The sequence below is a fragment of the Schistocerca nitens genome, chromosome 2, assembly GCF_023898315.1.
Source record: "Schistocerca nitens isolate TAMUIC-IGC-003100 chromosome 2, iqSchNite1.1, whole genome shotgun sequence".
In the NCBI taxonomy this organism is placed as follows: domain Eukaryota; kingdom Metazoa; phylum Arthropoda; class Insecta; order Orthoptera; family Acrididae; genus Schistocerca; species Schistocerca nitens.
Genome location: NC_064615.1, coordinates 685,606,945 through 685,623,745, shown reverse-complemented (window position 1 = coordinate 685,623,745; position 16,801 = coordinate 685,606,945). Strand labels below are relative to the sequence as shown.

The window sequence follows — 16,801 nt, the reverse complement described above, 5'->3', positions numbered from 1 at the left end:
CAGACTCTGTGAGACAGAGGGTCAGGAAGACCTGATGACTCAGCATCACAAGATCACTACAAAGCAAGCATAACGATATTCTATTAATTCGGCAGTGTGGAGTAAATACAATGAAAGACTACGCAAGAACGCCGTTCAGTGTTGCCAGTCACAGCCAGGTTTGTGTCTACCTCTAGCAGTCTGCAGACATTCTTCTGTGGGGAAGAACTTTAATGCTATGAGCTGCCATTCCTCCGGTCACAATGGTGATGACTGAAGATGGGGGCCAAATAGATCTCTGATGGATGAAGAACTAATCTGTCCAACTGCAAGCCGTGTGACTTGGGAGCAAGTGGTCTGGTGCCGACTCTCCTAGACAGTGCATGTAGTACCTTATAGGCTGTATGCTGGGACCACATCTTAGGCTGTCCTCTCTGTCACTGTTGGGACTTGCACCTTCTTACCACAATGACAACTGTCATCAGGGATACGATGATTTCTGGAGTCAAATCTAAGCACAACCACACTCGATGAGACTGCTGAGGCTTTGGCAGAGATTTACAATCATGCTAGGCTGTGGGAACACACTACCCACCACAGAGCCCAGCATGAGGCCATGAAACTGACAGTGGGGAACACCAGGGACTATGACCACAGATTCCGTGGTGGGTACTGGCAGACCACTCAGTATGGTCCTGCAGTGCAGACACAGTACGGTGCTAACAGGCCGCCCTGAGGGGGAGACTGCATCACTATAAAACTCTCAGCACTAAATGGATGTTAATTTAATTCTGTCTTAATGATGCCTTGTGTGTGTCACAGGTGCTCACCACCATCTCTCCATTCAACTGTCCTGAACCTCTGTAGGGTCGCAATCAGTGGACTCCCTAAAATCTGGTTTGTCAGTTGCCACCACTGTAGAGGAACCACACTTATACATCAGTAGCCATAATCCGACATCTCTCATTGTGCATAGTAGTGAGGGACCTAATTTTGTTGGCCTGTCCCCTTTTTCTTTTATTATGGGTTGACAGGTTATTTATATGAATTTAAGAATGATGTTGTTTATATCACAGGAACTTGCAGATCTGTCACATTTCTGGGGTAACAGTAAAGCAGAATATTTGAATCGCTTATTTTTGAAGTGCCTCTTGCCACAAAATCCAAACAGTCAGAAAAACAAAGAAAAATTGTTTATTTTGCAAACATCTTACACAAAATACAATTTCAATTTTTATTTTTTATGATTTCAGATATTCTTAGAACTCTCAATGGTTTAGCTTTTTTTTTTTTTTTTTTTTTTTACTTTCGTCATAACATTTGATTATTTTTCATTTCTAGAAAGTCGCTGACAGGAGTCATTTATAAACAAAGGTGAAAAAATTATAATTCAGTAGTTTTTTCTCAAAGTAAATTGTTAGTTCAAGTTAAGAAAACATGACAAACCTCAACAATTAAGAAAACATGTTTTATATACGTTACTTATTATTGTAATGATCTACATTAAAAATACGTATACAAAACTTTTATCAGCTAAATAGCAGTACTATATTTTTTCTCTCTACTTCTTTAGTTCTCCTTTTTGAAACTAAAACAAATCAAACAGTAACTGTAACGAAAATAAATAGTTTGAATCTGTATGCCTAGGTTTATTATTAAAAAATAATAGCTGTAATAATATTTAACTACAAATATAAAAAGTAATTTTCTTGCAGATCTCAAATTTTCTTTCATTTCTTGTTTATGACTGGCTACTGTAATAACTCGTTGTAAAACCAACATGTTCATTTTTTACGTAATTTAATATCTTTTTCAAGTCATTGATCTTTTCCTGGATTAGCCATTTTTTGTCATACGCGCTATTCCTTGGTAGACAGGCAAAATCTGATTTGCAGAAAGTAAGCTGGAACGTTTTCCTCACAATTACATCAAAATGAAGTCACGTACTAAGATTTTTCCTTTCCTTGACTTTTCAAAGATGTTTCATGGAATACTGATTCAGTAAAAACACATTATTCCTTTGTTTCTTTCTTATTTTTTTCAGAAGCTGTGGTTTTTTTAAAGCTGAGGCCATCGCTGTTGGAAATCCAAATTATCTTCTGTTTAAAGATCAACCGCAAATGTCCCTTGTTTTGTCGAGAACACTGTTTTTCCCTCATCTTCCTTTTAACCAAACCAAAATCCCTGTCATAGGGTAAATGAGAATGACTCTTGGTAGCCTTTAGACTACTTATTTAAACACACCACCGACAGTAAGAGATATTAATAATGTTATCACAGAATGGTTCTTTATCTACGTGGCACTGTTGTCAGTCTCCAGGCAGAGTTCATCAACAGTAGAATGATCATTCTCATTGGTGGCGCATACTTCATTACTTGTCTTTTGTGCAACCCCCCTCGTGATACTGTTTTCACGGATGGTACAGTACGCTTTAGTATTCAGCAAACTGCTACATAGTTCATTACGCCTCCTTTTATGGACAGGGAGCTGTGCATGTGCTATTCTTTTGCAGATCATCGACCTGCATGTTTTTAAGTCTTACAGTAATTTGTCCACACTCACACCACGCATCTGTTTGGGGCCTGCATTAACGAAAACTGAAATGTTCCTTAGAAATTTTGTACTGATAACTGTATTTAAATCAGAATGAGCTAAGCTGTATTTTTATTTGAACAAAGAATGCCTCATTTTAATGTCAAGATTTGCGTCTAAGTCCTTGATTTCCCTGGAAGCATAGTTTGTTCATAGGAAACGAACAAATATGATTGTGAGTCATGTCTGTAAAGTCCTTTGGAAACGTCTTGCGATTGTTTTACTATGCCCTGAAATCTCTGGGGTTCTTACCTGTCAAGAGATTATTTTTTACGCTTCTCAGTCTGTTTTCATCAATGCCATGCAGAATTAATGTGGGGTCCTGCCCACTGGTCTCGTATAGGGTGCCTAAACAATGCTGCGTTCTCGGAATGCTATACAATAATTCAAGCAAATCACATTTGAACCGTGAATTTACTTTCGTAATCTTTTCTTCAAGAATTTACTTTATTCACTGGCGATTCATCAAGAACATTGACACATTCAATCACACTAGGTGGGCATGGAAGTAGTTGCCAGAAATTAACTGATGGAAAATTACCTTTAACAAATGTGAATTAATTCCTAAAAGCTTTTTCAAAACTGACGTAAAATTATAAGCAGAAAAGCACACTCGAAATATCAAGTCAGAATTAAACAAATGTGAATTTTATTCCTGAAAGCCTTTTCAAAACAGATTTAAAATTATAAGCAGAAAAGCACACTCGAAATATCAAGTCACAATTTTATTTGGAGGCAAGAACAATATTAACAGTAGGACCCTTCGGGCTGAGAAGCTTGCCTGCTCCCTCTCAACACGGCCGTAGTCATAACCTCCCACAACAACCTCTGAAAGAGTACACTGGTGCAAATCTGCAACACACCAGATTACTTTAAACAAAAATTTTAACAACTCATACAAACATGTAAACTATGCACCCCGTAAGAGGAATGGAAATGGTACAATCCTCAAATTATTTTCCACCGAAAGCGCAATTTGTTTTTATTTTTTTAAAGGACTCTAACGGTGGAAGGGTGGCAAGCTTATAACCTAAAATAACTAAATAAAACCCATAAAATGCGGACTTACATAAAATGTACAGCATGCTCTACATTACACATATACCACCTCACAAGATGATAAGCAAGATAGAAACATATTTCAAGAATTCGGTCTTTAAGCAATAAATTCGTTAACACCGAATCCGAAAAACATGGCAGAGGCAGTTATTAACGTACGGCAGACGGACCGAGAGACAGACAGACAGACACTAACTGCCTAACAAATACGGACGGGAGACAGACGAGCAAGCTGGGGACGAGAGACTGACCAAGAAAACAAGTAGAATTTAACAAGTAAATAAAACCACATATCACGAATCACTTGACTTCAAAAAAAAAAAAAAAAAAAAAAACTGCCATGTCTGGCGAAGACCTGGCGCAGCACCCCCAAAACGCTTTCCCGAACCGTCCGCTGCCAGCCGCTTCAACGGACGCGGAAGGCGCGCCGATTTCCCGTCTCACGGCGTCGCTGCTCGCCCCGGCCAGACCGATGTCGTGGGTTGACTCCTGTTGCTTTCGTATCGGCCGCGCAGCCACGAGCCCTCGCTATACGACGCGGGCCACTGGACTGGACGTGGCGACCTCACAGGCGCCGACGCTCAAGATATTTTGTGTCCCAGTGCGTGACCGATCAACCGATCGATCCGACCGCCAATGCCCATTGCCTGGACAAACTCGAGCAGACTGGCGGCCTAACACATACTAACACTCCGGACGACAGACAGACACTAACTGCCGCACAAATGCGAACGAGAGACAGACCAGCAACTGGTGACGCGAGACTGACCTAGCCTCACTCCGACTGACCCGTAACGTACGGCAGACCGATAGACAGACAGACACTGACTGCCCGACACTGAGCGGCTGACCAACTGACTAGACTCAGACTGACAGACTGACAGACTGACCTAGCCTCACTCCGACTGACCAACTGCCTCGTCAAGACTGCACCGACTCAGACTGACTGACTGACCACCTGCGGAGTTTTTCTTTTTTTTTCCTTTATTGTAATTTTAATCACCTCATACAAGGCGGGCTGGCAGCAGCATAATACGCTGCTCTTCAGCCTTAAGGGGTACAATAATACGATATATAGGTGACACAGACAATACAAAAAATGGCGGGCAAAGAAAGTAGATACAAAAAACAATAAACAAGAAGCCGTTCACGTTGGACGATAAAAACGCTAACACTTGTTGACACGGCGCACAAAACACGGAGAACGGCGACGGCACATGTGAACAGTTGAGTTGTAATTGCACGAAACACAAAACGAAGCACACATACTAGACACTGATGGCGATGATCTCTGGCGCGCGAATGTTCACTATGTGTGTGCGAGTCCGGGGACCTGCCAACCTGCGGAGCTCATAGCGCCCCTTAAATGCACGTGAACAGGCAACCTTTCCCCTTTCGCACCAGAGGGAGACACCAAAGCTGCGATTGCCACAGCGGCGCCACCGCCAGAAACGGAGGGCGACTGCTTTACACCACGCGCTACGGTGCGCTCTTCGAAACAGCAAATTTCATAGTTTTTGTTATAACGAAGAAGATAAACTGAACTTTGTATTACAAGAACGTGTCGCAAGCGATGGGTGACATGCAGTCAGTGTCTTTCTCTATATACTATATAAAAGTAATGGATATGCATCACTAATAACTGCTATCGTAGTGCTCTCTAGTACCGGTCTAGTACCGCGCGGCCGAAGCTGGCAGGAGCGGCCCGTATATTCTCTTCTTGTACAGGCCGCTCCTCTCTTGGTGCAGTTCTAGTCAGCGGGCTATTAGCTGACGTCGTCTCACAGCCTTCTCTGCTCTTGTGTTCTTCATCTTCGTGCCGTGGCTTGTCTATATGCCAGAACACTTAAAATGCTTTTTTATATACCTTACTTCTTGGTTGTCCAACCACTACAAGAAAAAATTAAATGAACGTGCATGATACTTAGAGTGACAGGGGCTGCGCTGCAGTTCAACTCCCCCATTACCTTCCGTAGGTATAAGCCAAGGACGATTAGTCTTCACAGGAAGTGCTACGGTTGCAGGTTCCAATCCTGCCTCGGGCACGGATGTGTGTGATGTCCTTAGGTTAGTTAGGTTTAAGTAGTTCTAAGTTCTAGGCGACTGATGACCTCAGAAGTTAAGTCGCATAGTGCTCAGAGCCAAAAAAAATGGTTCAAATGGCTCTGAGCACTATGGGACTGAACTTCTGAGGTCATCAGTCGCCTAGAACTTAGAACTACTTAAACTTAACTAACCTAAGGACATCACAAACATCCATGCCCGAGGCAGGATTCGAACCTGCGACCGTAGCGGTCTCGCGGTTCCAGACTGCAGCGCCTAGAACCGCACGGCCACTTCGGCCGGCGCTCAGAGCCATTTGAACCATTTAAACCATAAACTATGCCTGGAAGCATTAAGATTCCTTCTTCACACAAAAGTGGATTTATTCCAAAAATGATCAGAGGCATTTCATAAATTAGCGGTTCATTTATGACCTACTAATATTGTAATTTGTCGACGCATGTATTATCTTGTAACTGTGCGGCTGGTCCCAGCGGAGTTTCGAGTTCTCCCTCGGGCATGGGTGCGTGTGTTTGTACTTAGGATAATTTAGGTTAAGTAGTGTGTAAGCTCAGGGACTGATGACCTAAGCAGTTAAGTCCCATAAGATTTCACGCACATTTTTTTTTTTTTTTTATTATCTTGTACTGCGAGAGTGCCAGGTGAAGGAGGTCGGCCACAAAGCTTAGCAGAGCAGTGTGTCTCGCTGGGCCTTGATACACGGGGTAGATTAGTGGAATTGTTTTGCTTATTGGTGTAGGGTCAATGCATTGGGTTCTCGTTTATTCTATAATTCAGAATGGAGGCTGTACAACGACCAGAAACGCGTGCAGAATCTTTAAGCGAAGCCACTGAAGTTTTGAAGAGTCAGGTAGCCACGTTACTCCAGGATAGAGTGGAACAAAACAGGGCTAATGAGAAGTTGCAGAAGGAACTGGACGTGTCGAAAAATGGGTGGGCACAAGTAATCCCAGGGAGTGGACAGTAAGACCTTAGCGAACATACCACTCCCGACTACTGATCCTACGGCAGCCAGTCTCATTACGCCTTTTTCTGGAAAGACATCCGAGGGCGTGTCGGCCTTTCTTCATACTATGGGGGCAGCAGCTAAGTTAGGTAACTGGTCCGATAAAATTGGTGTGTGTCGCTTAAACGTATGTCATGAAGACCTCAGTAAGGCACAGACATTTGATCAGCTGGCTGAAGGGCTTAGCGACTAGAGATATCGTAAGTGCTAGGTTTCCCAGGGATGAACTCATTGGATTAACGCATAAGCACAATGAGTCGGTAGAAGCATTCTGTGACAGAATTCGTAAAGTGAACTCGTACACATACAGAGTGACACCCAATGAAGAGGCAGATAGAGTTCTCTTGCAGGAAGCGAAGAATAGAACCTTGGACGTATTTTTAAGGAATATTTCGTGGTATAAGTCGCGGCGAGTGAGGATGGAATATGCTAGTCATTTATACTTGGGTCTCATGGTTGCCATGCAGCTGGAAGAGATCCGATATTGCGACTCAGAAACGAAGTGACCATGGTGTCTTCTCCTCTGACGTCAAACGTTACAGATATGGACAGGTGGGCCACATAAGATTTCATGTCACTAGAGTTTTGAGTGTAATGAGGTTGGGCATAGGGCACGTGATTTCAAGAGTAGGAAGCAGGATAAATTGAATCAAGGAAGCATCCTTCAGATGCACGTGGGAGCGGCTTAACCGTTTAAGGTTGTTTCCAATAAAACGGTACACTGCAAGGATGTGTGCAAAGTCGGATTGCTGCTTGCTTGGGACAGTAAATAATGGGGAACATAAATTCTTGGACAGAGGTGCGTATGTGTCGTTGCTAGACTGGAGCTCTTGGGCAGGAAGAGACTTCAGTCTCCACAGTATAGGTTATATGGAATGGGTGATAATGAGGGGGAATCATTGGAAACAGCACTGGTCACCCTTAGCATTGGGGCTAAGGGTTTTAAGGGCATATGGAGTGTTGCATCACGTAGGTGAGAGGCACTGTGTAATTCTTGAATTTGGTTTTCTGGGCAAAAATCGCGCTATAGTCGATCTTTCACTGTCTATGATCCATCTTGGTGTAACTTTGTTTCCGTTGTGTGAGAGGGAAGCTAGTTAAACAATGTTATAAGGTGCGCCTGTCATGAAGGTGCTGCCAGCTAAATTGCATATAGATGCTCTAAAGGTCAATGTGTGGGTTCAAAATGGCTCTGAGCACTATGGGACTTAACATCTGAGGTCATCAGTCCCCTAGAACTTAGAACTACTTAAACTTAGCTAACCTAAGGCCATCACACACATCCATGCCCGAGGCACGATTCGAACCTGCGACTGTAGCAGTCGCGCGGTTCCAAACTGAAGCGCCTAGAACCGCTCGGTCACACTTGCCGGCTAATGTGTGGGATAACATACTAGCAGGTATAGGGAAATTGATCTAGGTTAGTGCAGGTGTGGGCTTACGAAGAGAGTTGTTGTGCATAGTAGAACCACTAGACTATAATGATAAACTGGACAAGTCTTGTTGTATGATGCACAGGAGCATAGTGCGTCTTACAGATATCGATGGAGAGGTTGCAGTGAGTTTAGACAGTTTTCGCATTGAAAAAATGGTTCAAATGGCTCTGAGCACTATGGGACTTAACATCTACGGTCATCAGTCCCCTATAACTTAGACCTACTTAAACCTAACTAACGTAAGGACAGCACACATCACCCAGTCATCTCGAGGCAGAGAAAATCCGTGACCCCGCCGGGAATCGAACCCGGGAACCCGGGCGCGGGAAGCGAGAACGCTACCGCACGACCACGCGCTGCGGACAATTTCGCATTGACGAGGCTAGTCCATAAAAGGCCTAATGGTTGCCAGTTTCAGTGTCTTAGAGGAAGATGATAATGATAGAGCGAATGATGACCATAGCCACAATTATACCATCAGCATTTTTGCACTAGTGAGGGTGACAAGCACTTGCAAAGGAATGATAGGGAAAACATGCAAGCTTTATTGCTTAGATTCACAGCTTTGTTCAATCCAACGCCTATCATACAACACAGGATACTGACAGGAGCAATACTCCAGAGCGTAGGAAACTATACAGGGCCAAAGCATCTATAACCATTTGGAGGAATTCATTGACCAGCAGTTAGCTGATGGAACCATTGAACGTAGTAATATTCCATAGGGTGCGAGCACTGTCACTGTGCCCAAAAACTCACTGGATGCTACCGACAGATACAGTTTCTGTTCTGATTATTGCTAACTCAATGTGACGACTACTGTTGCTGGAAATACCACACCTAACATTAGGGAAATAGTCGACAATTTGGGTCAATGTAGATACTTCAGAACTATAGATGCGAAGAGTGGCTACCACCAGCTTGAAGGAGTTCCAGAAGACTAGCTGAAGACAATCTTTACGACGCTATGGGGGCATTACGAGTATTTTAAAATGCTGTTTGGGATGAAGGATGAACAGACTGCATTTCAGAGACTTTTGAATGGAGTGATTTGGGGACTGAAACATAAAAGAGTGTATGGTCTACCTCAACGACATAGTTGTATTTTCAAAGGGTATGGAAGAAAACATCAAACAATGGAAGAAGCTTTTAAAAGACAAGACATTTGGCATTATCTCATCACATGTCAGTAGTCAAAGACACGGTGGGTGATACAAGACGGCATGCTTGTTTTCCCGTAGTAGGCTTGAATGAACAGTATCAAACTTTTATTGTATACCCTTACCTGGTGAAACGGGGCACTGTGGGAAAGTGGGCATGGATATGAACCAGTAAAGTGCTAATTGTTTCAAAAATCAGGGAAACTTAAGCTCTAATGTCATTGGAAGAGCTATGGGATTGTTAGCAAGAGAGAATCGTGATCTGTACAATCAAGGCAGTCCCAACTGACACATAGGCATGTGAGGTGGAGTTGTTCCTAGGGAAATCCGATGCAGCAGAGTGTAGTTTTCATAGAAAAAGGTGACAGTGGATTTATTTACCATTCATTCCAGAGGCTACAATACTGAATTATCACGAGAAAGGGAAGCCACAGGGTGTGACAAAGATGGAAAATTATGTCAGTGGTATCTTACTTCGTGGTATGGTTTATGACATAGCCAGAACAACCTTCTACCATTTAGCCGTGAGTACAAGAACAACAATGATCCAACCGACACACCGTTTTGGCCAGAGAAGCCATTGGATATGCCACCAGTTCGCAGCTGCACTTCTTTGGCCGATACTTTAAACCTAGCTAATTTAGATAAATTTAGAGCGTCACAGAAGGTTCAGATTTTCACGGAACAGATATTGCAACATATCCAGCACTATCGAGAGGGGTAGCGTAACCATGTTAGAAGCATTTCAGCCACAGGTACTGTAGCAATTCTGGTCGACATTTGTGTAATTTGCCTTTTTTGTAAGTGGAAGACTGAATGACATCCCGAATTACCTGTGCGTCAGTTATCTGTTTCCTACAATTTGGAAAGAGCCGTGGCCGTCCGCGGTGGCCGAGCGGTTCTACACGCTTCAATCCGGAACCGCGCTGCTGCTACGGTCGCAGGTTCGAATTCTGCCTCGGGCATGGATGTGTGTGATGTCCTTAGGTTAGTTAGGTTTAATTCGTTCTAAGTTCTATGGGACTGATGACCTCAGAAGTTAAGTCCCATAGTGCTCAGAGCCATTTGACTACCATAAACACCCCCCCCCCCCCAAATTCCTTCCACTCAGGATCAGCCTCTGGCCATACCATTCTTATCACTGATGGAAGACCAGCTCCATTAATTGCTGGATGATCTGTTGACATACAACGAAGTGTTGCCAGCTGCTGCAAGTTTATAGTACACTTCTACTGCAGCCATTTGGTTGAGCTGCCATTCCTGCTAGTCACAACAGTGACTAACTGCGGGTGTAGACAAGGCAGTTCTTCCATGGATATAGAACTAACGTGTCCGGCTGCAAACTGTTCGTTTATGGAGTAGGGTGCTTGGTGCCACCACTCCTTCGCAGTGCTTGTACCACCTTACCAGTTGTACATAGGGACTGTGTCTTGGGCTGTCATCTGTGTCTCTGTTGGGACTTCCACCTACTCACTATCGTGATAAGCATCGTCAGGGGCATGCAGATTTTTGGGGGCAAGCCTTAGCGCAACTACACTCGACGAGAGCACTGATCAGACACCCAGAGTCACAGTATGCCATGGAGACACGCCAGCTGCCGCTCCACCCTGCTAGAGGCAGCAGAACTGACTGCAGGCAACATCAGAGGCTACAAATGCAGATTTCACAGTGGGTGCTGATCCACCACGCAGTGCATTCCTATAACGGGGAGGAGACTGAATGTAAAGCTCTCAACAATAAGTGGACATTAATTTAATGCTGTCTCATGAATTCCTTGGGTGTGACACAGCTCCTCACCACTGCCTCTTTGTTCGACTGTCCTAAACCACTGCAGGGGTTCACATACAGTGTATATATATGTGTGTGTACTTTGAGATTTTCATTGTTCTGTGTGATTCTTTTGAAGTGTCTCCCTGTAGCAATTATCGTCTGTGTCTGTGGATCTGGAACTGCACTGTATTTGCAAATATTGTAACTCTTTCCTACACTCTGTTTATTCATAGTGTTTCCAGTGGTCGCTTCCTTCATCTGATAGAAAGAGCTCACAATCTAGACTCGTTACATATTAAAAATATAAGAAACATTAAAGTCTACTTTCGTTTCCTTGCATACATTTCTACATATTCCCCTTCATTTACTAATGAAATGGTAAAGAGTAAAATGAAAAGGAAATAAAAAGAACGCAACCACTGTGCATGCCAGCACAGAATATAACCTGAGAACCTTTGATTCCTCTACCTAAAATGGCGTCATTTCACAGTTTATAAAAAGAAGTCCTGTTGATCTGATTCGTGTCATGTGGTGGAAGCAATGGGGACCTGCTGTTACCTTCTGCAGAGAGCCTTAATCTTGCCTACTGTGATGTCCCCTCTCCCCTTTTTGTTGTCGCTGTTGATGTTGAGCCGCTACTGCTACATCTCGGTCGGTGGAATGGAGACGCGACGCGCAGTGATGGTTGTCCCCGTCGTATAACGTGGAACAGCACCTGAAAATCTCTAAAGAAAATTGTTCCTCGCGTAATGTATGAAAGTTCGTTTTGCGAGTCCGCACAGTCTTCTCAGCGATGCGACCTGCTGATTTTAATTGTCTTTTATGGTTTTATGATGATTGGCTATGCCCAGTTAGTTAGTTATTGCAGTATTGAGTGAATCATTCATCACCGGCGTCGTTTCACACCATCGAAGCGAGGAGAAATTCATTTGCGGTTCAGTATCAGTAGTTGTTGTTACGTTGCTAGGCAGAATTGTTCACTATGGCACGACGCAAATCCAGAGATAATCTATAATGCTATCTTGCTTTCGTGCGTAGTGATATTATTTCGGCAAAACACTCCTTTCAATTCTCAATGTTAATCAAGTCACTCTTTGAATTAGAATGTTCACAGTTAATTAATTTTGACTATCAACTATCACACAGTTCAATTAATGATGGAACCAACACGTGAGATTTCCATTACTGACGAACAATTTTATTGTTCCTTCTTAGCACTTAGTTTATAATCATCACACCACACGCACATCGATAAATCAGATCAATTACGATTCTTTTCAATTCGATGATCGTGACAATTACAACAACTTTTACAATCGTCGTATTTGTATTATCTTCGTGTGGTCGTATTAATGTTTCCTACTCAAGGCTAAACAGGTATTGCAGTCTTCGATACAATGTCCATTCTTCGTGTAACTGTTCACTTTGATGAAGGTTGAGTCCAACAATAATATCTCAAATAATTAGAGTTCATTAACTCGTCATACACTATCAGAATATCACTTCAGTTCAAGTTCTCAACGCCCGGGTTCCCGGGTTCGATTCCCGGAGGGATCAGGGATTTTCTCTGCCACGTGATGACTGGGTGTTGTGTAATGTCCTTAGGTTAGTTAGGTTTAAGTATTTCAAAGTTCTAGGGGACTGATGACCTCCGATGTTAAGTCCCATAGTGCTCAGAGCCATTTGAACCATTTGAACCAAGTTCTCAAGTCAGAATAACTGAGAACAAAGTCCGCCCATCCCTATCACACAATATTTCTTTTTTTTGAAAAGGAACAATCTCGTAGCGTTCCGTTTGTAGTACTATAAGAAATGGTGCTCTCTGTCAACTTGATAGCAAGCAAACTAGCAAGCGATTAACTTTTCCATGATCGAGCATTGTAGACGCATTGAATTTCCTTTTCGGCGAGATTACAACTCTCAACTCTCTTTCACAATAAATGTTATCTCTGACCAACATATTACGTTGGACTCAACTTTCGTCGTACTGATTTGCAGTTATTACTAAGATGTTTGATAGCTAATTAAAAATAACCTTACTTTCTTTCCAGCTTTATATCATGACATACTCAGGAATTATTGAAATTGGTGTTCATCAAAATTTTAAGGTGTTACATTATTGTCAAAGTTGTCGTACCTGTCAGGATAAGACTGTTCCCTACTTTAAATTATCATGACATTCTTATTTGGGTTTTCGGGTTTCTTGAGGTGTTTGTTACACTACTGCCCCTTTAAGTATAAAAGATGATTGGCAGTCATTTGCGAGTGGAGTGTTGGTCACTGCCCGCACTGTTTCCACCAAAGAGTCAGCGATTCATTCTGCTAGCTCTATCAACGCTCACTTGCCGTCATACCCACGTGCCTTCTGACTGCTGCCCCTGTTGTTAAGCCTGGTCTCAGTTTGGGCACTACAACACTTGTCTCGTTCTAATAAGCTCACACATTCTCTTGAAATAAATTTTAAGCACCGAAACTGAAACAATTACTGTTTTAAGATGGCAGGAACTATGCCCCTTACATGAATTCATTATAAAGATGTCATTATGAAGATCACCTAACTCACATTGAGCGAACAGTAGGGCTGAACAAAAATGACTGACAAGGCACAATTCATCTTGTAGAGGGTATAGTATGGACGTATTGGAATAATTAATGTCGGGTGGTGGTTTTAAAGTAATTCACATGACATGAAAACTTTGTGGAAACGTGTCGATTTACTGGAGGCTAGTTTATCCCAGGGAAGTATTCAGAATTGACTGTGGCCGGCGGTGGAGCTGTGAAGGGAAGCGACAATAGGCAGCTTAGGGCGGCTCAAGCTCTGAGAAAGCAGTTGTCCGGAGTGGCCGTGCGGTTCTAGGCGCTACAGTCTGGAACCGAGCGACCGCTACGGTCGCAGGTTCGAATCACGCCTCGGGCATGGATGTATGTGATGTACTTAGGTTAGTTAGGTATAATTAGTTCTAAGTTCTAGGAAACTGATGACCTCAGAAGTTAAGTCGCATAGTGCTCAGAGCTATTTGAACCATTTGAGAAATCGGTAACGGGGCACGGCCTCCAGCTGCCTTAAGATGAGTGACAGTGAGTGGGTGGTTGACCCAATGCTGGTGTACCGGGAAGCAGACGGAGAACTTGTATGCCTGTTGATAAATGATCGTCGTCCCGTTTTCAGTGAAACATGCGAGAAAGCCACGCAAATCTACGATGGAGTGGTCAACAGAGGCCAAAATATGCGTGTTCATGACTATAGCAACTTCACACTGAATTCACAGTCCGCAGAGTCTGAAGTAAATCGGGTGAAGAGCGACAGAATGAAATACGCCAGCCTCCAATGGGAACGTAGGACCAAGGAATTTGAAGTACTCTCCTGGGAGTCAGAATTCCGGAAAAATTGATGTTTGTGAAGACGCTAACCTTGATGGGTGGCCTGGGAGGAGCTAAATAGCAGAAGTTGAGAGGAAGGGAAATTTTGTGGGAATTTGTTCACTTCCCAGAGCAGGCATTGGTTGGCACTGGGAAGTGACGCATAATTAACGAGACTTGCGCTGCAATTGGCGTAAGTGATTTTGCTGGAGAGGATACCAAGGTGAAGAGCGGACTGAGGAAAGTCTCCATAGTGGTCTTCCGTTCCCAGCTTGCCTAGAGTGCGGACGTGGCGTTCTTTACTCAGCTTGCCTGAGAGAGAGTGAGCATCTCTGCAGTTTAGGACTTAGCAAACGGAACTATTGAGCTTGGAGATAGAAAGTTTTCGTTCAGCTATGTACTGAGCAAGATAGCTAGAAGTGAATAGACGTGTGCAGCCTTGCAGCACCACGAGGTCGGTCGACGTCCGCATAACGACGCCGCTCCGCCACGCTGTATTCGGTGATATTGCGCCCGCTCCGGCCACTGATTAATTTGCTGGATGACGTCGGCAAAGTTTCCACAAGGGTTTCATGGGCAGTGTATTGTAGAATTCCTTTTGATTTATCGCGCTTTACTCCATGCAAACGCAATTTATTACCACTGCCTGACAGGAGAGTCATGTAATGTGATGATTGAAGGTCATGAGTTAAAATAAAACTGTTTCAATCAAGTAGTTGAAATCCCAAGTCACTTTCTTAATTAATTTTGTGTTCAACATTTACATCTGGTGTTCAATAGCTGAATATAACATCAATGTGCACCCCTTTTTAATTAAAAGGGATCAATTCTGAATCAATTAATGTCAACACTGCCACCGCAGTTCAATCAGGAGTTGCAGGGCCTTATTACTTTCTTTGTGTTATCCGACTTGCAGCAGTTTTGCACACTCTGTTGATCTGTTAGTCAATTACCTGGGGTGAACACACGCCAAAACCAGATAAGTGATGGGTGGGGTGTTACACTGTCATTCCCAATGTATGCACAGAGTACACCAACACTGTAAAGAAGCATTTGTTGAACGTATTCCTCTGTACTTGTTCATTGTTTCCAAAGCATAAGATCTGCACTTCCGGAAGCAAGTCGGTGAGGCGCCGCGCTGTTGCAGGTGTCGCACCTAGCGAGCCCCGCACGCGATCTGGTATTCTTCCTGTACGGCAATGCCAGCGAGCAGGTGCACCGCCACCACCTGTCCGACCTGCTCCTGGACTACCACTGCGCCCTGAGCGCCGCCCTGCGGGACCTGGGGCTGCAGCACCTGGCAGACGCCTACCCCCTCCACAAGCTGCTCGCCGACGTGGACAGCCTCGCCATGCTGGCCCTGTACTGCGTCTGCTACGCTCCTCTCTCCACTGCCACCGACCAGCGCGGCGTCGCCATAATGGACGGTCTAGGCGTCACTGGCGACTACAGCGAGGCTCTCGTTAAGCTTTACAGCGACCCCACTCTCATATCCTACTGGAAGTTCATCAACCCCATTCTTGAGAGTAAGGGAGCACTATAATCTCCATCCCAAGCGTTGCAAATTACATTTACACAATGTAAACTGAAAAAAATTCCAAAACACATGCAGCCAGCGATACAAGACGTTGATCTCTACACTGTTTCGTGTGATTGCCAAATGACATTCAGGTGGATCAAGATCACCTCATGTTTAAACCTCTCCTGCATGATGCTCTAATCCAAAAAAATAAAGATGTGATCACGAACTTCAGACAATTTGCAACTGCATGTTATCAGCATATTAGAGCCGTGTAATCCACACAGCAGCTTATGCATAAAACAGCTAATCTGAGTGTATGTAAAACTATACTCTAAACTCTATCTTAACAGGTCTCGGAAGGCCCAATCGTACCGATCGTGTTATCCTCAGCCAATAGGCGTCATTGGATGCGAATCTGGAGGGGCGTATGGACAGTAACCCAGTCTCCAATCCGTTGTCAGTCTTCGCGACCATAGCCAATATTTCTCAGTCAAGTCACTCCTCAATTGGCCTCACAATGGCTGAGTGTCCTCCTTGCCAACAGCGCTAGGCAGATCTGGATAGTCACTCATCCAAGTGCTCAACAAGCCTGCCACCATTTACTTTAGGTGATCTGATGGGAACCAATGTTATGCAAGGCCACTGGCGAATAAACAAAAATTGCCTGTAATTAATGGGGCTAAGGGGAACACAGTCACATGGATCAATTAGGAAGCAGTGACAAATTCACCCATGCCATGAGTGTAAAAGATGAAATATAAACAAACTACCAACACCATCAGGGTTTTTTAAGTATGTAAGTTAAACATCACTCTACAAAAATGGCTTGTTTATTATGTCCGGCCGCGCGGG

At 43.7% G+C, this 16,801-nt stretch overlaps 1 protein-coding gene across 1 annotated transcript in view; it reads left to right on the top strand.

The window, feature by feature from the left end:
- The window catches only part of LOC126235252 (uncharacterized), a 37,442-nt gene extending 21,472 nt beyond the window's left edge, over nucleotides 1-15,970 (top strand). Inside the window, exon 3 of the mRNA XM_049943982.1 lies at nucleotides 15,575-15,970. Coding sequence (XP_049799939.1) covers nucleotides 15,575-15,970 — 396 coding nt within the window. The remainder of the gene's footprint in view (nucleotides 1-15,574) is intronic.
- Nucleotides 15,971-16,801: the final 831 nt, after the last annotated feature.